A 26,873-nucleotide genomic window follows, 5' to 3' on the forward strand; every position below is an offset into this window, starting at 1 on the left:
ACGAGCGCCTGCCTCCTGCAGCCTCTAGCCCTACCTCAGAGCCCCTGCGGAGGGCAGGTAAGGGTGGGGCCAGCTGGGTGGTTGGGCCCCACGAGAGCTGAGCCAACTTCTAGTGGGAGGTGGGCAAGGCCGAGGGACCCTAGGGAGAGACAAGGAGCCTGGGGTTGGGAGTGAGCTTCCCAGCTGGGGTGGCCAAGAGTTCTCAGGGTGGGCGATTGTCGGGCTATTCCGTTCCCAGAAGAGGGCACATGGGGGCAAAGATCAGGGGCTGAGGGGTCGGACACCCTGGGTCTGAATCCCGGTTCTACTACCTGTGATGAGCTAATCCTTCACCACTTGGAGCCTCAGTTTCCCAGCTGTAAAATGGGGGAGGGGGGTTGGTGATAAGGTGTGAGGAAGGTGAGATGAGACACAGGGTACACAAGTGTTGATGATTACTAGTCCTTTCTTCAGTTTGGGGTGTGGGTGTCGGTGGAAAGGCACAGACCTGGGGGAAGGGCCGCTGTGTGGGCTTCCATCACCTCCTCTGTGGTCTCCGCAGCCTGGGCCTGGGGCAGGCTCGGGGCCCTCGGGCTGCCAGACCTCTGGGGCGCCTTGTTCTTCCCTCCTAGGCCCCCTGGGGGCCCTGCCGCACAGCATCATGATGGGGAAACTCCCCCTGGGGGTTGTATCCCCTTATGTGAAGAGGAGTTCGGGGGGCTGCACGGACCCCCTGGAATTCTACGCCACCAGCTACTGCACAGCCTACGGTGAGGGCACCTTTGTGCAGGAGGCACGTCCAGGGCACGGGGCAAGAGTGGGGACGCCCTCCTAGACCCCTGGTGCGGGCGGATGCTGGTCCTGCCTGGGGAGCCCTGGTCACTGCTCTGCCGCTCTGCTGACCCTGAGTCCTGTCTGCCTGCTTCCCCTCTGGCAGGTCGGGAGGATTTCAAGCCCCGCATGGGCAGTCACCAAGGCACAGGCTACAGATCAAATTACCGGCCCGTGGTCTCATGCCAACCCAATCTCGGTGCCCTGGACAACCCGGCCGTGGGGTACAGTCGGTCCAACCCCTGCTCACCCCCTGCCCTCCCAGGCCTTAGCCCTCAGGGCCATCGGACCTCATCAGACCAACTCCAGACTCCGCGCGTGGGGTCCGGGATCCTGGGGGACTCAGGGCCTGGTCCTCAGCATGGGCCCCAAAGGCAAGCAGACTCCCGAGGTTGCTGTGGGAGGTCTAAGGGAGGTGGAAGCCTCCAGGGGACAAGGGGAGGTGGCCCTGGTGGTAATGGCTCCCTGCTCCTGCCCCACCCTCAGGGAACAAGTCTGCAACAATTTCCAGACAGTGACCAGTCAGAGCTCCCGTCCCCTGGAGGTGCCTGATGGCAAATACCCACTGCCCTGGAACATGCGCCAGACCCACCCTGGCTCCTCTCGGGAGAAGGCCTGGGCAGCCACCCCCACCAGGGAGGTCAGTGCTGGGCCAGGACCAGGACGGAGGGGGACCCTAGCCTGGGGCAGAGGAAGGGCTAGAGGGTGGACAGGGTGGGGATCCCTCCAGAGGGTGGGGCTGCACTGCCAAGTGTTGGTCAAGGCTGAGATGACTGGGCCTGGGGGAGCCACAGTGTGGGCTGGGGTCCCCTCACCTTTATCACCTTTGACCTCGCCCCCATCCCCCATCCCCTCCCCCTCCATATCCATCCCCATTCCTGTCACCATCATCATCTCTACCATCCACACCTCCAGTCCTGTTCCCTCCGCACCCCAACCCCATCCCCTTCCCCATGATCTCCCCCATCCCATCCACATGTCCACGCCCACATCACCATCCCCACTGTGGCTGTCACTTTCACTTTTGTCGTTATCATCCCCGTCTTCATTTCTATTATTGTGTGACCATCATCCTTATCACCACCACCACCAGAATGGATGCTGCCATTCATTCATTCAGGCAACCAATACGTTCCAAACACCTCTTCGATTTCTGAAGGTGATAAGTGCTGGGAAAAAAAAATACAAGAGGCAAGGACTGAAGCAGAAGTGAAGGAACTGGACCTGCAAGTCAGGAGGGTCAGAAAAGAGCTTACTATGGAGACATTAGACAAAAACTTGAGGGATGGGCTTCCCTGGTGGCGCAGTGGTTGAGAGTCCGCCTGCCAATGCAGGGGATACAGGTTCGTGCCCCGGTCCGGGAAGATCCCGCGTGCCGCGGAGCGGCTGGGCCCGTGAGCCGTGGCCGCTGAGCCTGCGCATCCGGAGCCTGTGTTCCGCAACGGGAGAGGCCACAACAGTGAGAGGCCCACGCACCAACAACAACAAAAAAAAAAAACCAAAAAAAAAACTTGAGGGACGTCAGTATTCCTCCGGATGCAGCAAAGTAAGGGAAGAGCATTCCAGGCAATGCAGACAGCAAGTGCAAAGGCCCTGAGGTGGGAGCACCTGATGGGAGGAGGGACAGCAAGGAGGTAGGTGGCTGGAGCAGAGTGAGGAGCTTAGGTCCTTGTGGGCCGCCGTCAGGACGTGGGATCCTACCCGGAGTGCAATGGGAATACTGCAGGGCTTTGAGCAGAGGAGGGATATGGCCCAGCTTCATCGTAAAGGGACCCCTCAGGCTGCTGTGCAGATACTCTGTAGGGGTCAAGGGCAGAATCAGAGTCAAGAAGTGATTGCCATCCCCTCACCTGGAGGGTAATTGGCTGCTCCGTCCTCCCAGGTCAGGAAGGTCCATTTTGACACCCAGGACTATGGGCCCCAGGCCATCAAGGGGCTGGAGCCCAAGGAAGTGCCCTTGCTCCACCGACAGCAGAACAAGGGCTCGCTGGAGTGGGAGGATGCCCGACACGTGAGTGGGTGGCCCCGATGAGGGCCTTGGGCCGGGCAGAGGGGCCGGACCCACCCCCTCCGGCTTCCTCGAGACAGGTTCTGTGCTGACTCATGCAAGCAGCCAGCTCAATGTGGGCTCAGGGCACACACGCTCACAGAGACTGGGGCGAGGCAAGGACTTGATATTTGGTATTTCCAAGGCAGCAGCAAAGTGGTCCTCACGGGCTTCCTTACATGTACCTTGGGATTTAATACCTGAGTCCCCTTCTCTCCCGATCCCATCCAGCGCCCCAGTGCAGTGTGAGCACCCAGTCCCTTCCACCCGCCTCTCTCCTCCCTTTGGGCCCCCCCTGCTCTGGGTCGCAGGGGCTCTGGGTCCCGTTTTCCATTCCTGGAGTCCAGCGTGGGGTATGACTTAGTTTTCATTGTCACGGAGGAACTGTGCTCTCCTGGTGGAATTTCTGGCACTGTGATGCCTGATGAGTGAGAGGTTTGTGTGGGAGCGTGCAGGTCTACTCAAAGCAGAGACCCGGACAGCCAGCACTGCCCCCACTGCCTTTGGGCCCTGGTCTACCTTGCGTCCCCCATCGCTCCACTCTTTGTGCTCCAGGGCCCCCGCTTCATGACTTCCGAGTATAATCCCAAGTATCTCAAGGAGCCTTCAAACCAGCCAGGTAGGCAGGAGTAAGTCTAAGCTCAGGCCTCCCACTACACCTCCCTATTCCCGACCCTTGGGAGAGACCCCCGGGGACCCCAGAGCTGGCACAGGGCTAAGGAGGCACCAGCGGAAGACAGAAGGACATATCGGCAGCTTGGGGAAACCATCTTCCCTGGACTGACCTCTGTGCTTTAGGTCTGCTGATCTCCAAAGGACGGCTCTCTTGCTTAGGAGGGCTGTTTGAGGTTTGCCCTTCCCTTTGCTCTCCTCTCTTGCTCTCTGCCCTGGACTCTGGAGTTCCCCCGTTGCCCATGATCCTGGCTGCTCCGGCCTCCAGATCCTTGGAGCCAGCTCCCCCCACACCTACTGGGACACCGAGCCACTGGTGGTCACATTGGTGGGGCCTGCTTGTCCCAGGCCAGCACAGAGGGGCTGTCTTTTGCAGATCTCTTGCAGAAGAAATCACCTGGGGCCAAGGAGGAGACTGGCTTAACCGAAGCTTCCAACAAGAGCCCCATCATCTTCCAGCCGCCCTCCCAGGTCCTCCCTGGGGACCCGGTAAGTCAGGCTGGGCCCCACTAGAATTTCAAGGTGATTGAAGCTCTCCAGTCTGGGGGTTTCTAGCTTTAGAAATGTGTATATATGAGCTGCAGAAACCTTTGCCGAAACACAAGATGAAAGAGCTTGGGCGAAAACCACTACTTTGGTCCAACTCCCCCATTTTCTGGATGAGAAGACTGAGGTCCAAAGAGGAAAAGCAGCATAGCCAAGGTCACTGAGAGTTCAGACAAGAGCCCTGGACTGCTGGTTCCCTTTCAGCGTCATGCCCTCCCCTCCCTTCTTCCCAAACTCTCCCCTTTCCTTTGTAAGTCCAGTTATACCCATTTGTGCTGAGCCCTTCTCTGTGCTCAGGACAAAGGAGCAGCTGGGCAGCCCAATGCTCCTCTGTGGCCTCTTTCCAGGTCCTCCTCCCCAGCCGGAGTGTCACCAAGTCAGACTTTCTCCCCATGACCCATCCTCATGTAAGCTGAGCCAGGGTTGGAGGGGAATGTCTGTGCCACAGCCTGAGGTCCTCCTGTGGGGCAGTTGGGATGGTGCCGGAAGCTGTGCCAGGGGCTGCTTTGCTGCCTTAGGGGGATGAGTTCCTGCCGGTGCTGGCCAGAGGCTCCGGGCGGGAGACCGGCCTCAGCCGAGTGAATGAGAGGATTCTGAACCCCAGAGTGAGTGGCCTCGGGGGGCTCCCCTGTGTGTTCTGAGAAGGGAACACTCAGAGAGGAGGAGCCAGGGAGGTTTCTTGGGCCCGGTGGCATTCGATCCAGGCAGTGCAATATGGGAAGAATCAGGATATTTGGAGTTGCAGAGGAAGGACCCCTGGGTGGAGGGGGGAAGGACCTCTGGGTGGAGGGGGAAAGGCCCAGGGGCTGGAAAGTGAGGGGTGTGTTCAAAGCCGTGACTTCAGTGGGGCTGGAGGGGGACGCATCCTGGGGCTGGGGCGGTTGAGGCTGCATGGGCCTCTGCCTGCCTTCCCTCCATCCTGCTGCCTCACCCTGGCCCCCCGGCCACCCTTCTTGTGATTCTGTCCCTTGCAGGTGCCCCCTTCCGGCCCAGAACCCAGCAGCATGAACCACTGGCAATTCCAGCCCCCACAGAGGATGCAACAGACAAATGTGGCCCTGCTTGGCCGGGAGACCGTGGGGAAAAAGGTAAGGCCTGGGGTACCCAGCCCCTACCCCTAATCCCCACCCCCTCCTGACCTGAGAAGTCCCCTCTCTATCCCTCCGGTGCAGGAGCCCACAGGGTTCAGCCTTAACAACCCCAGCTATGTCCGGAGCCCCTATGACCCTGACCTGGATAATCGCTACCTGACCACCTACAACCAAGGGTGAGCCCCTCTTCCCTACCCACATCTGGGTCTGTGAAGCCGACCCATTTTACAGACAGGGAGACTGAGACTGCGAAAAGTAATGAGCTCACAGTAATGAGTGAAGAAGGCCAACACCTGATTAATGGGGGTTCCCCCAGAAGCAGACCCCAAGCCAAGGAGTTGGGTGTGAACCCTTTATTAAGGGTGTCAGGGATGGGGGTAATGGGGTGGGGAAGGGATGGCAGCCAAGAACAGTGTATTATTAAACCAGGTATCCCATGGGGAGATGCTAGAAAACAGTGCAAAACACACAACTCAGAATCATCCCAGCCAAGGAACGAGAGAGCTGGGGTATTCATACCCCACACCCATTGATCCTTGGTTAAGGGCTGTCCCCAGGGGTGATATTAAATCCCAGGTACCTCCTTGCTCCAGTAACCCAAGGGCAGCTTTCCCAGAGATGCAGTGCCGGCCACTGGTGGGCAGGGGAGGAATGAGGGAGTACAATGGGGTCTATGTGGAGCAACAGGGCATCTGCTAAGAGACCACAACCAGTCCATGGCAGGTGGGCTCCATGCACTCTCAGAAGGTAAGCTCTGTGCTGTGTGAGCCCTGGGCAAGGAGTGAGTGTCCTGGGCATCAGGGAAGTCTTCCAGGAGGAAGTGGCCCTAGAGTCATGGGGGAGGCTACCCAGGCCAGGACTGGGTGGGGAGGGCATCACAGGAGTGGGATAATGGAGGTGTAATTCTCAGGCAAAAGCCTCCCCTCCTGGCCTCTGTCATCTGTGTGTCAGCCTGTGTCATCCGCGTCCACACTGCTCCCCCCCAGCTCCTCCATCTCCCAGGAGGATTGGAGCGAAAGGCTCCCTCTTTTGAATGGGGACGCTGAGGCTCAGAGGGTGGAAGTGTTGCCTGAGCCTCACAGCAGATCCGTGATGCTCCAGTTCCCGTGGAGGGCAAGGGGGAGGGGCGGAGCCTCACTCTGGGAGTTGGGGGACAACACTGTGTTCCTGCCCCTCCCCAGGCTCCCGCGGACCCTCAGGCCCAGCCATCTCTCCTTCCCCCGCCTGCCTGTCTGGGTTTCTGAGTGCTCAGCAGGTGTCAGGCACACCCTCCTTCCTCATGGGCCCAGAGCCCCAGGGGTTGTAGTCACTGATCTTCTCATGTATCTCTCCGCACCCCCTTTGTAAACTCAAGGGCTGGGCCCCCATCTTGCTCATTTTGGCACCTTCAGAACCCGGCCCAGTGCTCAGTGAAAATTGGCAAAATGGAAGAAAACGTCAAACGCCTAGAGAGAAATGGAGGCGACGGGGTCCCCAACCCCCATCCTCTCCCATCCCCCGAGACATTCACAAGGCCAGGGAGGGAGGCGTGGCATCTCTTAAAAGTCTTTTACACTCCAGAGTGCTGTCTCAGCCTCAGGGGTGGCACCGAGGAGGGGCGCCCAGCTCAGGGGCAGCGTGAGGGCAGGCTTCCAGGGTAAGAGGTGAGTGAGTTTCTGGCAGAGTGAACAGCGTGGGCAAAGGCAAGGAGGTTGGAGGACCTGCAGCAGTCTGTGCTCCGCTGGAGCCAACATTCCTGCCGGAGAAGCGCAGAGAGGCTGCCGAGGACAGAGACCAGCTTCCCGCCAGCTACTCTTCTGTGTCGTAGGTACTTCGAGAACATCCCCAAGGGTCTAGACAGTGAAGGCTGGACTCGAGGTGGCTACCAGCCCCAGAAGCCCGGAGGCTATGCCTTCAACCAGCCGGTCACCCGCCTGCAGGCCACCCCCAACCCCACGGAGAGCCTGCGGTGCCTGCATCCCCATGTGGGCAGGTAGTACGCCCCACTCCTGCTCTGTCCTTTGCTGCATCTAGGCCTTTCCCCGGCCTCTCCTCCCTCCTTCGTCTGTCTTCCATCTGAGAGGCCCATTTCCTCTCTCTGGTTTGTTCATTGCCTCTTCTGCCCAGCGGGGCTGCTGCCCTCCTCTGCCCAGCGACCCCTCCCTCTGCACGGCTGCCCCGTCCCCCGCCGCCCCAGTCCCCGGGGCGCTCGTGTTTCCTCGCATTTGGCCAGCTCCCACCTGCTCCCTGCCAGCTGTGGGGTGGGTTGTGTGGGGACAAAGCGGAATGACTGTGGCTCTGCCTCTCTCTGACTCCTTTCTGCTCAGTCCAATTCCTCAGAAATCCCGTTTGTACCAATAATGGCCCAGAGCTGGCAGGCAAAGACTCTCTGTGGCTTGGCCGTCCCGGCTGAGCCCTGGCCCCGTGCAGAGGTGGGGGCGAAAGAGAAGGTCTGGACTCGCTGCCCCTACCCCTCCCTCCCCTGCATCCCCTCCTTCCTGCAGGACCCTGGTCTCTGCTGACCCCTTCTACCGAGCCACACCTCCCGGCAGCCACGGCAGCGGCTTCGCGGTACCCCTCTGAGCCTGAGGCCTGGGTAAGGGGCCGGGGGACCTCCACCCACAGCTGCTCCCGGGGCAGGGGTGGCCATCGTGGACCAGCCCCCATCCTAAGCCCTGGGTCAGGCCAACCCTGCCCGGGGACCCCAGCCCCAGAGCGGGGGGTGGGAGATCAGGGGCGTCTCGAGGTGGGGAGAGTGCACAGACCACCGGAGCCCCTCAGGCCTCATCTCTGTCTGCACAGGTTTGCCGACCCCAGGGGACAGGAGCTGGCTACTGTCCCTATTCCCACACCCTCCGGGGGGCTCCCCGGCTACTTTGCTAATGAAATAAAGAGCAGTGCGGCAGAGCAGTGTCAGCGCGGTCAGAGGGGGCTGGGAAAAGAGGGGTGAGGGTGGGGAGTGGGTGCAGGGCTGGAGGGGCCAGGTCTGGAGTCAGGGAGGCCTGGTGGGACTCACTGTCATGCTCTGGACAAGGCACCTTGCTCTTGAGACTCAGTTTCCTCTCCCATGTAGGGGTCTCCGAGGACCTGTGCTAAGCGGTCCATCAAGTGTGGAAGGGAGGAAGTCCCAGGGAGGGACAGGCGGGCCAGAGAGGGGGAGGCGGAGGCGGGCGGGAGGTAGGTCTACAGCACCTGGGCAGGGGATCAAAGCAGGACAGCCGGGGGCCTTCTGGGTTTAAAGGAGAGGGGGGAAGACTCCCCTGGCCGTCTGGTGGTTAGGTCTCCGCACTGCCCATCTTCCAACTCAGGGGGGGCGTGGTTTGATCCCTGTTTGGGGAACTAAGATCCCACATGCCACGTGGCACAGCCAAGAAGTTAAATAAATACATACATACATATACACCCACACACGCATACATACATACACACACACACATACATACACACACGCATACATATACACACATGCATATATACACATACACACCCACCCACGCATACACATATACATACATACACACATACATACACGGACATATACACATACATACACTCATATACACGTAAATAAAGGAGAGGGGAGGACAGCCGGGCAGAAAGGGTCGCAGAGATCTCTCTCCAGAGATGGATGGAGGAGGGTCCGCAGTGGATGGAGTCCCCGGACACCGACACTGGGAGGGGTGGCGGCTGGTCCCGAAGGCTGGTGCCCCAGTGCCTTTCTGAGAATTAGAACAAGGCTACCTCTAGGCAGACTCCCCCATGTGAGCACAGGACCTAAAGAGCAAAAGTCTTAACGGAAAGAGAAAAGCCTCTCTTTCTCCAGGTGTTGCAGCCTGAGACAGGGGCCCTCAGCCGCAAGGCGGAATCTGGGCTGCCTCTCAGAGCCTTCCGTCACCTCTGCCAGGTGCTTTTGTGCAGTACACAACCGTACGACTGTGCGCTGTGGCCCTGCTAGCACCAGCCCCTTATTTTATAAATGAAGAACCTGGACCCAGAGAGGAGGGTGCATGAGCTGCTTGAAGTCGCACAGGACAGAAAGGCAGCAGCCGCCCCTGGCCGGGGATGTCCCCGGCACCTTGCAGCCCAGCCCCGCATGCAGGAGGGCAGACTCAGTGGTCCAGCAGCTGGTCCCCACCCTCCACCTCTACCCCTGCCCCTTAGTGGGAGTCTGTGGAACAGCTCTGCTGGCCCTGGGGCCTGGCTGTACCCAGCAGTCTTGAGCAGCAGGTCTGGGGGCTGTCCAGGGCCTGGCTGGGGCTCCATGTGGGATGTGGGTGGCTCCAGCTGGCCCCGGCATTGGAGGAGGGGCGGAGGGGACACAGAGTGTCTCGACTATGAACCCAGCCAGACTCAGGACCCACCGACAGCCCCACAGACTGGGGGTGTAGCCCGCTGGTCCATGGCCCCAACATCAAGGGTAAGTGACCAAACCAGAGACTTGCCAGCAGGGCTGGGCCACAGTAGTGGTCTGGCCATGGTGAAGTTGGGGGAGAGGGAGGGGGTCCACCAGCGGCTCCTGCCCACAAGCTCACACACACAAAAGCACACTCAAACACAAGACACACACAGACCTCTGGAGACACGCACACACAAACACATACAGACGCATAAACGCCAACAGGCAACTACACGTAGATTCACTAACACAATCACACATAGAAACATACGGAAACACAAAACAGACACGTACACAAACACACCTTCCCATAAACACCCAAGGTGCTTGTGCATGCTGACCCATAAACACACACAGGCAGACCTACAGACACTTCATAGACCCAGACATGCAGACACACAAAAACAGATGTACAGAGACCTCCAGGACAGACGTGAGCGTGCATACACGAGCACGCCGCAGCCCGCTCCGTTTCACCTTTCCATGTCCTTCCCCACCAGTGTCTTGCTGCAGCTCGTGTTTCCTGCTCACCCTACCTCTACCGGCTCAACGAGGGATATGGTGTCAGGGACACTGGTGCCAGATGACACCATCTCTCCCCCGCCCTCCCCCATCGTCCTGCACCCAATTTCCAGGCCAGGTGACCTGGGGCCACCTCGGGTTGTTTCCTGAGCTGGAGCTGTGGACCCCACCCCTGAGCTCCCCTTAGCCCCTGCCTTCTCCCCCTGCAGCTTCTCTCCCAGGCAGACCATCCTGGCCTCCCTGTTTGGGTCCTGGGCTCCAGCCCAAGGGGTCGTTTGAAGACAGGGTGACCCAGGGCGTGGAGTGGCAGGAAGGGGGTCCAGGAGGGACCAAGGTCAAACCTAGGTGGTTCTAGAGCCCCTGCCTGGTGCAGGACACAGATTTCCTCATCTCTAGGAGAGAAGGCTGACACAGAGGTAGAGCGACTCGCCCCAGGTCACACAGCCAGTAAGGAAGTCTCCTGGTGGGGGCGTGAGTGGACTCCAAGTCATTCCGGGCTTCCTGACTTTTGCTGTTCCCACCGAGTCACTCAGGGCAGGACCCCTCGGTGAGGGAACTCAAATGGGCAGAGTGGCCAGAAGTGGGCACCGAAGGAGGCAAGGCTGGGGGCAAGGACCCCGTGGAGGGGCCAGCCCAAGGCTCTGCCACGGGGGTGGGAGCCAGTGAGGCTGAGAGGCGGGCATCCCCGTGGAGGAGGCAGGTTGGGCAGGTTCCAGGGGCCTCGCTGACCTTATTACGGGGCCCTTCTCTGTCCCCCTCCTCCGTTATGAGGCTCCGAAAGGGCACAGACGTGTCTGTCTTGTTCACACTGGACTTCTAAAGCCCAGGGTGGTGCTGGCACCTTTGCAGGTGCTCAGTAGATATTAAATAATGGAGTGAATGAACGAACACATGAACGAATGATCTCTGCCTGCCAGTGGGGGCACCGGATGTGGGTTCTAGGTGCCACCTGCGCTGTGCCAGGCTGTCAGTCACCCAGGCTCCCTGCATCAGTGCAGCCCAGCGGCTGAGACCCTGTGTGGCCCCAACCCCTCGCCCGGATGCCGTGGCTGTGGCCCTCGGGACCCCTGTGCTTTGCCCTCCAGGCCGCCCCTTCTCCCTCTGCATGTGCCCTGTTGCCCTCCCCTCCGGCCCAGCCTCTGACCAAGCCCAACCACGCTTCCCTGCCGTGGTCTGAGGGCCCTGCATTCCAACCTTGACCCCCGGCAGGTCCCACGACCACGGCCGGATCAGTGCCAAGCAATCCTCTGTGCGTCACCAGGGCAGGAGCGGTGGGCACGTCTCACCCTGTGGCCACTTGTGTTACTGAAACCCCATGGGAGGGACTGGCCTTTGCCATATCACTCTCCTTTGTGCTGTCAGGTGGAGAGCGGGAGATGTGGCTTCATTTTCAGGGGCCGTCCGCTCACGCCTCTGAGACTTGAGCTTCCAGTCTGGCCCCGACCAGCATCAGCCTGGCCCCCTTTCCTCGCCTGGGCCCAGGCTGTCTGCAGGGAGTAGCTGTCCAGGCCCGAGCTCCGGAGTCAGACTGCTTGGGTCCAAATCCCGGCTCCCCACACCCTGCGGCTGCCTCCTGCCTCCAGCTGACAGTCTGAGCTACAGCTAGGAGCCGTGCCCGCCCTGTGGGCTAGAAGAGCTGCTGCAGTGATGCTGGAGCAGAGGAAACCCGAGTCCCAGATAGGAGTGGGGACTTGAAGTTGTCACAGGGTCTGGCCTTTGTCCCTTCCTGCTTGGCCCTGGACAGGCCCCTGAGGACCCTTCTCTGGGAGCAGGCCGCCACTTGTCTGGGAGAGTTTGGGTGGGCGATCCACCTGTACAGCCTTACAGCCTAACCTGGAGGCCCCGTGAGGGGGCCCTGCCTCTCTCTCTCTCTCTTTTTTTTTTTTTTTTTTTATGCGTTACGCGGGCCTCTCACTGTTGTGGCCTCTCCCGTTGCGGAGGACAGGCTCCGGACGCGCAGGCTCAGCGGCCATGGCTCACGGGCCCAGCCGCTCCGCGGCATGTGGGATCTTCCCAGCCCGGGGCACGAACCCGTGTCCCCTGCATCGGCAGGCAGACTCTCAACCACTGCGCCACCAGGGAAGCCCTCTCTCTCTTTTTTTTAATGTTTATTTATTTGGCTGTGCCGCCTCTTTAGTTGCGGCATGTGGGATCTAGTTCCCTGACCAGGGATTGAACCTGGGCCCCCTGCGTTGGGAGCCCAGAGTCCTAACCGCTGGACCACCAGGGAAGTCCCGCGGGGGCCCTGTCTCTGAGGCCAATTCTCCCAGGCCCTCCTGGAAGCTGTTCCACTCAGCTGTAACCAGGCGAGTCTCTCCTCTCAGTGGGTGCCTATTGAATCTGTTCCCAAAAGCTTCCTGCCTGCCCCGCCCCCCCGATATCTTAGAAGCAGCTGTGAGGTGCACAGTGATGGTGATTACCCTTTATTAAGCCCTCACAGCCTGCCGGGGGCTGGGAACATTCCGTGGGCATCCGTCGTTTCAGCAGGAACGCAGGAGGGCCTCCCTCTGGGGGAAGTCTGGGGACACAGGTGGGTGCTGCGCTGACGGCATTGGGGTGGGGTGCGGAGCCCAGAGGGCTGATGGGATGGCAGGATGGGGACAGATGCTGGGTGCCCACTTGTGACGCACGCGGACGTGTGTGAGGCTGAGGCCTGTCGTGGCGCTGTGACAGCTGATGCTGACGGGCACCATCTGGCCTGAGTCACGTGGCGACCTGAAGATCCACCAGCTCATGGGCTTGACAACTGGTCCGCTGGGAAAAGGCATCTGTTCATGGGAACGGGAGGCCTGGGGGGTGGAGGGAGGCCCTGATTGGGGAGGCTGCAGGACAGTGGGTCTGTTACCCACAGACAGATGGAGGGCCTGAAAGTCAGAACCCCATCCCCAATTTCCTCTCTGATCATCTGGAGGGCCACCCATTCCCACGGAAATGTTCCCTGAATGGTAAATATTTTAGAAGAGGGATCAGACCCAGGAAATCCGCACCTGGGGCCTCTATTCAAGGTCAGAGGAGGGCCTGCTGGGGTCTTCGAGGCGCCCTGACACTCCTTGCTTCTCAAGATGCTGCTACAGACAGGGTTTGCCAAGAAAGTTCTTTGAGTCATAAAACTTCACCCCTGGAAGGACCTTTGTAAAAACCAGGTCAGCCTGAGCCAGAGAGATGTGGCCGGTTCCCAAAGGCTCACGGCTTAGTGAGAGCACGCTTGGGTCTCTGTTTGGAACGCAAGGCCTTTCCCATCACATCACTGCACTGGGGGTCTCAAGTGTGCAGCTGGTGAAAAGCATGGGGCTTTATTTTCATTTGCTGAAGAAGAGGGGGTGTGTGTGTGCGTGTGTGTGTGTGCGTGTGTGTGTGTCAGAGGTCCCCAGTTAAAGAGGCAGGCCGGAAAGGTATCTGAGAAAGGCATCCTAAGAGAGAGATTGGGCGAGATCCTGAAAAAGCTGTGCTCAGGAAAGACTTTGGGAGGCTCTGGGCCCAGTGAAGTGTGGCCCCTCTGGTCCCCTCGAGTCCCTGTGGTAGGACAATCTTGCTGCAGGGGCACTGGATGCGGGTCCTCCCGCAGCCGCCGTCCTCACCTGTCCTCAGAGGGGATTCTACACAGTCCCTTCTGCTCTGCTCTCATTTCCAATTCAAAACCTGGGGTGGGCGCTTCTGCTCCCAGGTCACACGCCTGCTTCCAACCTGCAGAGGAAGCTGGGAACTCCCAGAGTCTTCAGCTTCTGTAATAGGACGTGTGGGTTCTGCCTTGTAAAGCAGTTGGGGTTCTCCAACCTAGGAGAATGCTGGGAGGCCCAAAGAATTCAAATGTCCTTCACATGTGGGTTACCATCAAGAAGAAGGAAATAAGAATTTGTGGAGTGCCTCCTGTGAGCCAGATGCCTTACACACCTGGCAGGGATGCTGCTGGCCCTTAAGGACTTTTCGTGAGACATGGGAAAACAGACCCTTCCTCTCTTGCCCTAATGGTATACCAATCTATGAGGTTCCTGATGCAAACGGAGCCCCTTGGACCTGGTTCCCGCGTGCAGGGCACCACCTGTTCAGCTGTGTGCACAGCAGGTGTGGATTTCACAGGCATATACTCAGGAGCTCAGAAATGTACCTTGCTCTCTCTGTAACTGGCATCCATCTCTTTGCTTCCAGTTCAACTTAGTCCTCTTTGAATTTAAACTGTCAACTGAAAAAAAATTCACAGTGTGAGAGTTGTGAGTTAAGTTTTATTTGGGGCTAAATGAGGACTACAGCCTAAGAGGCAGCATTTCGGATAGCTCTGAGCAACTGCTCCGAAGAGGTTGGGGGGGGGGGAGTCAGTATATATGTGATTTTGGTGAAGGGGGAGTACATGCCACCGAGTACATGCATATTTTTTGCAGAAGGTTGCTGAGCGTCTCGTGAAGGTTACTGCTTGTCACGAGGAGCAGATGTCACCATGAAGGATTTTAGTGCTTTTCTAGATGCGAGGAGATGCAAGAAGTGGGCTCATAAAATCTTCTCCTGAAAATATCTAACTATCTGAACACCTGTTCTGCCAGTTTCTCCCAGAGCACAGAGTGCCTCATTCCTGATCTCCACCCCGAACTCTTTCAGGGGGTGTTGAAAGTCAGCAGCTGCAGTGACTCATAGTTTCATCCTTGTAGAGGTGGATGGCAAGTGCCAATTGGTAGCTGACAAAATTGTCCATTCAGGACTCAGGTCCAATCAGGTCAGGATCTGCCCCCTCCCTGTCATCTCCTTCTCCAGGAGGGCGTATACGTGGAGCTTGCCGCCGGGGGAGAAGCATCCATCCATGTTGACTCCCCCTGAGATGTGGGAACTCAGTGGGCTTTGGTCATCCACACCTGTCCTCCCCGTACCTGATAGGGACAGAGTAAAGGGACAAAGTAGGTAATTAAATAGTTAATCCTACTAGGGGATTGTAAATAAAGAAGAAAGTACGGGAGACCCCTGCAAGTTAATGATCACTCAAGAGAGCAGGTTTGCTTAACCACAAAGCCAAGCAGGCTTGTTTAGCAACAAAACCGTGCAACAGAAGCATGAGACACTCCCCCAAACACTAAACCAATTATGGCATGAGACCCACTTCCTGCCCAGTGAGCTCAGTAAGTTAATGATTCCTAGGACATGCTCCTCTGGGCGCATTAAAAACAAACAAACAAAAAAAATATATATAAGGAAACCTGAAATGCCATTTTTAGCATATGTTACCACCTTTTTGCTCATTTCCATTGTGCCATGACATTCCTGGCTTGACCATGTAGGGATAAGAAAACTCCCCCACCTGACATGGAAGAGGAGCTGATGATGGAAGCGTGACGTCTACTCAAGAGTGAGGAAGAAGGTGGTCTTTTCCCCCTCGCCACTTTTCCTTTGATTATAAAACTGTAGCCCACTAAGTCCTTGGGGCGAGGCATCGTCTCGCCTGCCCACTTGTGAGCCTCACAAGCGTCCTATTCTAATAAATCACTTCTTAGCTATCACTTTGTCTCTCGCTGAGCTCTTTCTGCACTGAGACGTAAAGAACCGGAGCTCCTCAGAGCCCCCCAGAACTCCACCTAGCGGTTTCACACCTGCCCAGAAGCAACTGTGACGCTCTGATCTCTGGTTGCCAGGGTCACGCAATCAGTCCTTCAGCTGCTTTACCTGGACCACATACACATCTCCTCCAGGTCCGTCGGCTTGCTCTCAGACACACCAGGTCCGCACTGGAGGTGCATAAACTTCTGGATACTCCCCCTCATGATACAGGGGTGTATAGAGGATTCTGGGGAGGGGCCAGTTCTCCTCCACTTCTACTGAGGCTTCTCCATACCGTGGAGGGGGGCAGGGCATTGTGGGAGGACTGTTGCATCCTCAGGACATACCTGGTAAAGGAAGTGTAGGTCCCCTCTGCCCTGGTGTCCCCCAAATGTACCTGGGACCTTTTCATGGCACCCTCAAGCTCAGCCCAGAGCAGGTGGCCAGGGACCCCTTTGAGGGCCAGCATCCAGGTTTAGGAGTACAGCTCTGCCCCTTCTCTCCCACCTGCCCGTTGAAACTTTATCTCCTTTCGGGTGGAATCTTGGCTTCTGTGACGGCACATCCTTCCCCACTCCAGGGCTTACAGCATCAGTTCCCTGCTCTCCAAGTTCAAAGCCAAGTTTCTTGACTTCCAAAAAATATTTCTCTCTTAAAACGGGCTCTGTGTTTCAAAGCCTCTTTTGCAACTCAAAGCCGAGGAATTGACTCTCTGTTCTGAGTTTCCTTTGGAGAGCAGGATATAAGAAGCTAATTTAGCGTCTGAATGGAGGGGAAGGGATATAAGGAAACTGCCTCTGGAGGAGCAGCAGTTAATATCTCAAAATGATAATACCCAGCTCCCGTGTTATCTCACTGACACGATAATCCTTCGAGGAGAGCGTGATTGCAAACCATTCCAGGGCTGGGACTAGGATGAGGTGAGTGAGGCATTTCCCTGGGCACAAAATTTAAAGAAGTGCCCCCAAACTGAGGAATGTAGATCAATAGTAGTTCAATGCAGGCATTTGTGGGCTTTTTTTGTTTTGCTTTGCTTTTTACGTTTTTTGTTTTGCCTGCACTGTGCAGCCTGTGGGATCTTAGTTCTCTGACCAGGGATGGAACCTGTGCCCCCTGCAGTGGAAACAAGGAGTCTTAACCACTGGACCACCAGGGAAGTCCTGAATGCAATAATTTAAAAAATCAAAATTAATGCAAAAAACTCACGATGAACAAAATATCAAAATTTAGAATAGGGCTTCCCTGGTGGCGCAGTGGTTGAGAGTCCGCCTGCCGATGCAGGGGACGCGGGTTCGTGCCCCGGTCCGGGAAGATCCCACATGCCGCGGAGCGGCTGGGCCCGTGAGCCATGGCCACTGAGCCTGCGCGTCCGGAGCCTGTGCTCCGCAATGGGAGGGACCACAACAGTGAGAGGCCTGCATACCGCAAAAAAAAAAAAAAAAAAAAAAATTTAGAATAAAGACAGGATTCGTACTACTGATCTTTCCTTTTGCTGCGGGCTCCAATCCTGCCTATATTGCATTCACCTATTATTTCTCTTGATTACTACGGAGCTTTTTGGTACCTCCTTAAATTTTGTGCCCGGGGCAAGTGCCTCACTCACCTCACCCTAGCCGCCCTCCGCACCCCCCACCCCCCGCTTCCCCCCCCCAACCCCAGCCCCACTCCACCACTATTTGGGACTTTTTCCAGATTTGAGAATTGAGGTTCTGAGAGAGTGAGTAGCTCAAGTGGGACAGATGGCCCCAGGGAACCTGTGGGAGAGAGACTTCCCATTCATACATTCAACACATATTCCTTGAGTAGGTACAAAGCAGCGAGCACAGGGCTGAGTACCACGGAACGTCAGTGAACAAGGTCCCTACCGTTGCCGAAATCTTGGCTTCTCTGTGTACCGATGCCAAACAGAAATACGGAAACAGAGATTTTGGAGGAAGAGAGAGATGGCTTTATTTTTCTGCCAGGCAGAAGGGAAGACACAGCAGGCTAGCCCCTCAAGAACTGTGCCCCCCCTCCTCAGGGAATCAGAGATTTGATATGTGGGGCTTGCAGTCTGGGGTGTATGATAAAGATCAAAGTAGTGAAGGTCTTGCATTCTTCTTCTTCCTGCATTATTTCAAAACAGTCACAGCTGGCGTCAGGCAGCCTGGTAATTGGGTCCGTCTGTCTCTGGGTTATCGCCTGCGACCTTCTATGTGACATGCAAATACAACAAGGGGTGATTTGCTACAAGGGAGTGCAGGATGTAGTTCACATAGTGTTAAAGAGTGATAGGTTCGCTTTGTGAAATACAGATCTAGTTACAAGACACTACAGATTAGTAACAGTTAAAATAAAACTAGGATTGACTCACTCTTTCAGGCCAGGTTATGTTTCTTCTCTAGCCTGTTCACTGTTCCCTTTATCTTCCTTGTTCTCATGGAGAATATATCTTGGTACAGAGGAAACAGACTTCAACTAATTCATGGTTAATTATTTATGTAATTATAATTGGAATAAGTGATTTGAAGGAGAAATGTGGGAGTTCAAGAATCTGTAACACAGGGGCTTGACTCCCATGTGCTCTGGGGGATCTGGAAGGATTCTCCGAGAGAGGAAGGTTGTGAGCCAAGAAGAATGGGAAAAAGAGGGACGAGCATGTGCAAAGGTCCTGGGGTAGAAAGAAGCTGGTGCATTTGAGGAACTGAGAGAAAGTGTGTCGGACCAGGCCAATTCTGTAACAAACAGCCCTTAAGTCTAAACGGTTAAACATATTAAAAATGTATTTCTCATTTGCTTCACAGTCTAATGTGGGTCAGATAGCTCATCTCCAAGTGGTGACTCAGGGATCCAGTTCCTTTCCACCTTTAACACTGCAGAAAATAAAAGAGAGTGGAGGATTGTGTGGGATGTGGCATGCGTCACTTCTGCTCACATCCATTGGCCCAGTGCTCATTCCAGGGCCCCACCCCATCAGCCTGAGAGCTCAGGAAGAAGTGGTGGTGGGGGGACAGAAGCTGGTGACCCTCAGCAGCCCCTGCCACAGGGAGGGGGAGGAGGCCAGGCAAGTCCTTGGTGGTCATGATTGGGACCTGTGTCTGTAGTCTTGGAGCAAGACTGGACTGGCACTCGGCCACAGATCTAGGAAGGTATTAACATATGGGCAGCTGCCAGCCGTGACCACCATGGCCTCTTCCAGAAGGAAGGAGCCATCACGCTCAGAAGCCATTCTGGAACGTGGAACCTACCAGAACCATTAAGATGGTCAGGTTCCCATGCACAGCGTGGAGGCGTGGCCCAGGCCATCGAGTCAGCCTCACTCCCTTGGCCTTGTTGCTCCAGCTCCGGTGTCCTTGGAAGAGATGAAGGGGGTTGGCGGGGGGTGGGGGGGACTGAATGGAAAATGACACTCTCAGCTTTCGACAGACCAAGCAGGTCAGTCTCAGAGCTCCGGTTTCAGGGGAGAGTGATCCCCAAGGTACGTCTAGGCTCCAGTTTCTAGGGAGTCTGGGGAGCAGATGTGCAGAGGCTGGGTTAGCCTTGTGAGTTTGGCTGTCTAATGAAGGGCTCTGGGCCAACGGGGGGCCAGAGACTGCCTGGGATTTGCTAACAGGAAACCCCTGAGCCCAGATCACAGCCCCTAGGGGCCTCTTTGCTCTGCCCTCCCCAGCCTGTTTTGGGGTTCCTAGGCTTGCCTTGTGGGTTCTAGGACACCCCCAGTTGGGCAAACGCTGAACCCCAGGGCCTGGGATCAAGATCTCCAAGTAGGGCCGTCCTGGAAATCTTTGTGCTGTTTGCAGGATGGGGGCGAGCATTTCGGCATCCTAGGTGGTTTCTCTGATTTTCCCTAGCTGAGAGGCAAGGAGACATAGTAGGAAGAGGCCTGGCTCTTCAATAAGATGGACCGGGTTGGAATCCTGCCTTTGCCCCTGACCAGCTGTGTGACCTTGATCAAGCTACTTAACTTCTCTGAATCTGTCTCCTCACCTGTAGGGCAGGGCGATTTAGTACCTGCCTGGCAAAGCTGCGGAGAAAGGTAAATTAGATAACCAGTACGTGCTCAGTCAATGATAAACATCATCACCTTTTGGAAGAGAACCAAGATGGGAGGGGTGGGAGCCGCACAAACCCCGAGACACACACAGACACACGCACACACACACGCGCGCACACATCTTTCTTACAGTTGCAGCCGAAGGGATCCTGTTAAAATGTGTATCAAATCATGTCACTCCTCTGCTCAAAGTCCCCCAGTGATCTCTCACCCAAAGTCAAAGCCAAAGCCTTCACAGAGGCCACAGGCCTTCCGCGGTCTGCCCCCTCCCTTTCTCTCTCTGGCCTTGTCTGCTGCCAAGCTCCCCTTTCTCCCCGGGCTTTCTGTGGCTCCAGAACACCCAGGCACACTCCTGCCCTGGGGTCTCGGTATTGCCATCCCCTCTGCCTGGAATGCATTTTCCCCAGATGTCTGTCTGCTTGGTTTGCTCCCTCTTCTTCCCGTCTTTGCTCAGACGCCATCCTGCTGGTGAGGCCTCCCTGGCCACTCTGTTTTAAACGGGGTCCTCGTTCCTCCTCGTCTCTTCCTCGCTTTATCTCCTCCATAACCTGATCATTGCCTGACACACCGAAATGCGTTTTCTTGATTATCTCCACTCACAGGAATGCAAGTTGCACAAAGGCAGGGTTGTTTGTCTATGATGTTCACATTCATAGCCATCCCCAGTGCCTGGGCATACAAGTAGGGGCTTAACGTTTGTTGAATGAATACCTGAATGATGGTGAGGACTCAAGTTCTGGCTGGTGCAGGTAAGGGGAGTGGGCCATGGCACGAAGGATATTGTCCCTTTCCTTTTTGGCCAAATGAGGGAGCTGGACTAGACCCTCAGGAGATCACGAACCATGGGAATTGTGCGCACCACTGAGCGAGTTCCAGCCTCCACGCACTTTTCTGGGATTAGGGTCACCGGCTTCTTCCAGGCTCTTCTGGGAGAGCCTGTGATCTCCCAGAGGAGCTAAGCACCCTCCCAGCTCTCACATTTCCTCGTTGACTCTAATACTTGCAAACCCTTGCTTTCTAAGAACCTAGGAGGCCAGCATTCCATGATCTTATTCAAGTCTCAGCAGCCACAGTGGCTCCAAAGATCAGTAGGGGGGCACGGGCGGGGGTGGGGAACAAGAGGGGCCTTGGCAGGGTCAGTGGGTCAGGCGGCTGGGGTGCTTGTGGGGGCACGGGAGGGGCGACAAAGGAGACTTCTACATCACACTTGCTGTTTTCTTCCTTTTATTTATTTAAAAGAAAATAGATTTAAAGCAAGTATGACGAAATGTGAGCAATTGTCAGCACTGGCTTCTGGGCACAGGGGTGTTTATCACAGAGAACTTTGTACGTTTTCTATATTTCAAAAATTTATTTTAAAAATACAGATTTGGAGGTGGGCAGGACAGTTATAGCTCACGATTAGGAACGGAGAGGCCGTTTTGGGGGTCCGAGGGGCCTGTTCTTTGGACATTTTTTCCAGTGCATGTGGGCAGAGGGGCTGGCCAGGGTCTGGGCCCATTCCTGGAGCTGTCAGAGCCCCTCCCTGCTACCAGGTTTCAGTTTCCTGCCTTCCTGGGGAGTGGGGAAAGGCTGAGAGGCCCCGTGCTGGGGGTGAAGCTAATTCATTAGTGACGCCTTGTCAAGGACCGGGCGCCCGTGGTGACAGTGTGATTCATCAACACGATTGCCCCACCGCCAGCCTGCGTGGGCCCGGAGCGGCAGTACATTTTACCTTCACTCACTGAGCAGGGCCTGGTGGGAGGCGAAGGTACAGCATCTACCCAGAGCAAGAAAAAGACTCGGAGAAAGGAGAGAGCTGGTACCCCGTCCCCTTGAACCCAGGAAGCTCCACCAAGCCTGGTGCTGGCGTTGCAGGGGCTCATGCAGCTCCTGCCCATGCTGGCAGAGCCCAAGAGGGCTGCCTGGTGCTGGAGCGCCAGCTCCGAACACGCGGTGAGGGGGGCTGGCTGGGCTTCCTCCTCCACAGCAAATGTTCCCTTGGGGAAACTGCTGGGGGGAAGGTGGGCAGGAGGGTGGGGTGGAGGTGCTCACTCTTATCCCGGCTGCCTGGCTGGGTTTTCCTCAGCTTTCTGGTGTCTGAGGTGACACCTTTTCCCAGTTCTCGCAAATGAGTAGAAGGGAGGAAGTTGGATTGGGGCTTAGGTGGGGTCTGGAAGGAGCTTGAAGTCCCTCTGGCTGGGGCTCAGGACTCTGCTACATCCCAGATCTGGTGTCTGGGCCCCACTTACTCTCCGCCCGGGGGGGCTTCTACCTCAGCTTGCACCTTATCAGTCTTCGTTCCAGGACAGGGGTCCAAGGCTAGTTCCTGGCTCAGAGCAGTACCCGTCTCTGTGTTCACCCCATGACACCCTTTGCCTGATTACAACCACTACGGCTCTGCTCTTTCGTTTATTTATGCAACACATAGATATCGAGTATCTGAGAAAAAGCTGCCAGGAGCATAAAAAGGTACACGCTGAATAATTCCATTTATATGAAATTCAAGAGCAGGCAAAACTGATCCGTGATGATAGAGGTCAAGATTATGGTTGCCTCTGGGACTGACTGGAAGAGGCAGGGGTGAGGGAACTCTGAGTGACGGAACTATTACACGGGTGTTTACATTAGTCAAAGCTCACCAGACTGAAAAAACAAAAACAAACAAACAAACAGAAACTCACCAGACTGTATACTTATGATGTATAAGTATACTTATACTGTATACTTATGATGCATTTCACTCTATGTACAGTTTGCCTCCAGCTTTGAAAATGTTGATAATTTTCATGGAACGACTGACTACTGTGTGCAGACCCTGTGCCAGCAGGGAAGGCGACACGCTTACCGGCCCCAGGCAGCTTACGTTTCAGGGGTTGTAGTTTTCATCCTCTCCTTGCACTGGCCCCTGCTGCCTGCCCTTGGGCTGGCCTCCTTCCCAGATTGTAGTGGAGATGGGAGTGGGGGTGGGTCAGAGGGTAAGATGCTGTCTAGAGGGCTGTCCCTGCAGCCAATTACATGGTCACGCCCACCAAGGTGGGAAGGCAGGATGGAGGAGGCCTGGAGCCTGCAGACTTGACTTCCTGGCTGTACACGCTACTCACTGCGTGATCTTCAGCGAGTTGCCTGCCTAATCCCTCTGGGGCCACTTTCCTCATCTTTCTTATGGGATTAATAATGCCTTTGTCGTAAGAGTTAGACTGAGGCTCTGCTGTGAGAATATTCGTGGACAGAGGTGGAGTCATTGTTTCCATTTATTGGAGTGGTACTTGGTTAGGAGCAAAAGTTGGAGAGTCAGACTGCCTGGTTTCATATCCCAGCCACCAGCCAGCAGGGTGACCTTGGGCAAGTCTCCCACCTCACATCAAACCTCTCAGAGCCTCAGTTTCTCCATCTTTAAAATTGGGGCAACAAGGGTACCTACCTCATAGACTGTGGCAAGGACTCAGCGTAAAGCTTCTAGCATAGTGCTGGGCACGTGGCAGGCTGGCAATAAACCAGAGGGAGTGTTTCTGCTGGTAGCTCTGGCAGGAGGGATCGGAGCAGGAGGGGAGAAGTCATGGGCAAAAAGCTGTCGGTGGGAGCGTGTGCAAGAGGAACAGTTCCAGAACGAGCGTGGTCATCACTGGTGGTGCTCAAAGGCGCTCGAGTGCGCCAGTCCTCCGTCCACCGCAGCCACACACCGAACGTGAGCATAGCTGGAGGGACTCGGCAGGAGAGGGGGGTGCGAGTGCACGAACCAGGAACCTGCTGTGCACTGCGGGTGCACTGGGCGGGGAGGGGGGCGGAGCCAAGCTTGGGTCCCCGCAGATCCTCAGCTGTGACCCAGTCTGAAAAAGCCCAGAAAGGAACAATGGTCTGAGTTACTATCTTAAAGTGACCCCAGCGGGAAGACTGGGCGCACGCCGCTGCACATGAACGGCCGGCAATGACCGCGCCCCTCGGTCCCTCCTCGAGAGCCACTTGTCCAGAGTCCTGGGTCGCGCGCCGGCGTTTCCTCGGTCCTTGGGTCCTTCTTCTTGGACTTGCAGCTCTGGACGCACACAACCGCACACCAAACGGCTCGCTGTGGCTGGAAGCGTAGACGGCGTCTGTCGTCGGGTCTGTGCTGGCACGGTGCCAGGCTTGCGGACAGCGGATCTTGGGTTCCCTCGGCGAGCGCTGGCTCCGGGGCTGGTCGGGTGGGAACGCGGGGCGCGAGCCCGGCGCCGGGACCCCGCTCTGGTGGCACCTTGGCCCCGCCCCTCCCTCCCTCTGCCTGATTGGCAGCCGCACGCGCGTCGGGGGTTGCCAGGGCAACGGGTCTCAGTGGCGAGTCAGTGCTAACCTGAGCCAGTCGGCCTCCGGCGGAGGGAGCAGGGGAGGCCGGAGGGCGGACGGCGGAGCGCGGCCCGTGGCGCGCGGCGGCTGGGCCCCAGGAGGGCGCCTCCTCCCGGCCAGGCACGGCCCCCCTCCCGGCGCAGGGGCAGGCCGGGGCGGGGGGCCCCGGAGCCGGCGCGGCCTTGGCCCCGTCGAGGAGGCCGGGGGTTCGCGAGGGCGGGGCGATGCCGGGCGGCGGCGGCGGCCCCGGCCGGGGCCCGTGACCATGGGCATAGCCGAGTCCACGCCGGACGAGCTGCCATCGGACGCGGAGGAGCAACTGCGCAATGGCGAGGAGCAGTTGGAGCTGAGCGGGAGGCGGCTGCGGCGGCTGCCCAGCGCCGTGTGCGCTCTGAGCCGCCTGCAGAAGCTGTACGTGAGCGGCACGGGGCTGCGCGAGCTGCCCGAGGAGATCGAGGAGCTGCGCGAGCTGCGCATCCTGGCTCTCGACTTCAACAAACTCGAGCGCCTGCCCGACGGTCTGTGTCGCCTGCCGCGCCTCACGCGCCTCTACCTGGGCAGCAACCGGCTGCTGGCACTGCCCAACGACTTCGCGCAGCTGCAGAGCCTGCGCTGCCTCTGGATCGAGGGCAACTTCCTGCGGCGTTTCCCGCGGCCGCTGCTGCGCTTGGTGGCGCTGCAGTCGCTGCAGATGGGCGACAACCGGTTGCGTGCGCTGCCCGCGGAGCTGCCGCGCATGACGGGCCTGCGCGGCCTCTGGCTCTACGGCAACCGTTTCGAGGAGTTCCCGCCCGCATTGCTGCGCATGGGCCGCCTGCACATCCTCGACCTAGACCGCAACCGCCTGGGCGGCTTCCCCGACCTGCACCCGCTGCGCGCCCTGCGCGTCTTCTCCTACGACCACAACCCGGTCACTGGGCCCCCCCGCGTCGCCGACACGGTCTTCCTTGTGGGCGAGGGCGCCGTCGAGCGCATGGCCGAGCGCGACGAACCCACGCCCCGGCCGCCGCCCAGGCGCCCAGCGCGGGTCTTTGAGGATGAGGAGGAAGAAGACCTGCTCATAGGGGGCGGGAGCTCCCGGGCTCTGGGGCCCCCCGTGGACAGCCTCTGCGCCCTGGAAGCAGCTCCAGGACTGGGCACCTGAGCCTGTGCTCTAGGTGTTTGGGCCTCGGCCACTCTGGGAGGAGGGCCTCTGGGAAGGTTTGTGGGAACGGTGGGTCCCTACTTGAGGCAGGGAAGGGGTCTCTTTGGGCAAGCTGCCGGGGACAGGCAGGCCTGGGGGGTCATCTTCAGACATTCCAGGGTAGTGAAAAGACTGCCTACTGGCTGGTCTCTGGGCGGTCTTCAGGCCAAGAAGTCCCGGTTCCGTCCAGTTCTTATAGCTCCGTCTGGTCCCTGATAGAGTCACTGACAACACAGTAGTAAAGGCACCAGCTTCTTCCTGGAACCAGGGTCACACTGACCATGGAATCATCCCCTTGGCTGAGTCTGGAGGCTCAGGGCACCCAGCAACCTGGAGTCTGGGTCTTCTAGGTCCACCCTTTCTGGCGCAGGAGCCGCTACCTCTGGTGTGGACCACATGCCTGCTTGAGGAAGAACTGCCCCCAGAAGAAGGCCCGGCCCAGGAGCAGGGGCTTGGAGTTGGGGCTGGTGCCCAGGACAGACAGGTGTGGGAAACCGGGATTGGGGCCCTAACACCATAGCTGCCCTTGTTCCTCCACCGGGGATCATGGTACATACCTCCCTCCCCAGGTCCCCTAATTCTGTGTGGGGGAAGGGGGGACTCAGAAGGCAAGGTCTCTGCCCTTGCCTTTCACTCTGTTCTCTTCTTCCAGCCTGTGCCTGGAATCTTGCTGGGAAAGAGAACATTCCCTCCCTTCCCCACAGCCTGAGCCTTCCAGCTGTCAAGTTTGAAAAGAAGCCACTGTGCCTCTAGGGCCTCCTGCACTGGAGAGAGAGGCTCTCTACTCTGGGCGGCTGCTCCAGTGTAGCCACTGCCTGTACTCTCCATTCCCTTAAATGGGCACCATCGGGGTGGCTGACATGGCGTGGGGCATGGGACGAGCACTGAGTGCCTCCACTCCGTCACCAGGACAGCCTCCGGGGGTGAGGAGTGAGGCCTCGCTCTGCAATTCCCAGGGCCAGATCTTTCCCATCCAAGCAATAATGGGAGGAGGGCCCAGGGCCAGGGCCGCTCAGGGACACTGTCGGGGGCAGGGCCCCCTCCATGGTAGCGTTTTCTTTAGGAAGAAAAAAAAAAAAAACTGGCTGTAAACATAAATTATATTTCTCGGAGAAAGAATGTGCGTTTCCCACATGCCTGTTTATTTATAAGCCCTGGGAGCACTGGGTCCCGTTGCTGTGGGGACCGTGGGCTCCCTCTGGCACTGCCCTCTGTCCATGTGCTCCAGCTCTGTGTCACAGTGGCCCTGGCCAACTGTTGTGTCCTGTCTGGGGAACAAGAGCTTGTCTTCAGTCACAAACGGCTTTGGCTGCGCTCTCGTCTGGCTGTATCATACTCTCTGCCACCTGGCCACCGCCCCTCACCCCCAGTCCCCCTTCCTTGGTCTTCTCCAGCTTAATTCTCAAATTCCTGACTCTTAATATGTTTCTGAATCTCAAGCTTGGCTGACCTTTCTCTGTTCTTTCACTGGCACTGACCCCCATCCTCCCTGTCTGACTCTATTCTTCCCTCCTTCCATCTCCCTGGCTCCATTTTCCTCTCTGTTTCTCCCTCTTAGTCTTTTTTTTTTTTTTTACTCAGTCATTACTTTCTCCCCTCATTGTTCAGAAAAAAAAGAAAGTATAAATATTTAAAGAAAGAGAGAAAATTGTAAAACCTCAAGCCTAGAGGCCCATCTCCCTTGAGAAGATGCTGCCAGGCCACCGTCACCATGGCAACAGGGATGATGTCATTCAAGGCCCAAAGGTCAGGCCTAGCCCAGCAGCTCTGCTGGCCAC

General features: G+C 57.2%; 2 protein-coding genes and 1 non-coding gene across 3 annotated transcripts; 2 read left to right on the top strand and 1 right to left on the bottom strand.

Annotated features, from left to right (window-relative positions):
* Positions 1 to 394: 394 nt before the first annotated feature.
* SAXO4 (stabilizer of axonemal microtubules 4) lies at positions 395 to 8,045 on the top strand. The gene is made up of 13 exons (XM_065882660.1): positions 395 to 749; positions 917 to 1,034; positions 1,297 to 1,450; positions 2,693 to 2,821; positions 3,413 to 3,476; positions 3,906 to 4,018; positions 4,423 to 4,482; positions 4,594 to 4,680; positions 5,050 to 5,163; positions 5,248 to 5,342; positions 6,974 to 7,138; positions 7,650 to 7,741; positions 7,948 to 8,045. The coding sequence occupies exons 1-12, from the start codon at positions 431 to 433 to the stop codon at positions 7,726 to 7,728; spliced, it is 1,497 nt and encodes a 498-aa protein (XP_065738732.1). The 5' UTR covers positions 395 to 430; the 3' UTR covers positions 7,729 to 7,741; positions 7,948 to 8,045.
* Positions 8,046 to 12,220: 4,175 nt separating this feature from the next.
* On the bottom strand, positions 12,221 to 12,293 carry TRNAG-CCC (transfer RNA glycine (anticodon CCC)). Its single transcript has one exon. It is a non-coding gene; the product is annotated as a tRNA-Gly (tRNA).
* Positions 12,294 to 24,064: 11,771 nt separating this feature from the next.
* LRRC10B (leucine rich repeat containing 10B) lies at positions 24,065 to 26,208 on the top strand. The gene has a single exon (XM_065883078.1). The coding sequence runs from the start codon at positions 24,178 to 24,180 to the stop codon at positions 25,054 to 25,056; it is 879 nt and encodes a 292-aa protein (XP_065739150.1). The 5' UTR covers positions 24,065 to 24,177; the 3' UTR covers positions 25,057 to 26,208.
* The last annotated feature ends 665 nt before the right edge of the window (positions 26,209 to 26,873 follow it).

The sequence above is a fragment of the Phocoena phocoena genome, chromosome 8, assembly GCF_963924675.1.
Source record: "Phocoena phocoena chromosome 8, mPhoPho1.1, whole genome shotgun sequence".
Classification (NCBI taxonomy): Eukaryota; Metazoa; Chordata; class Mammalia; order Artiodactyla; family Phocoenidae; genus Phocoena; species Phocoena phocoena.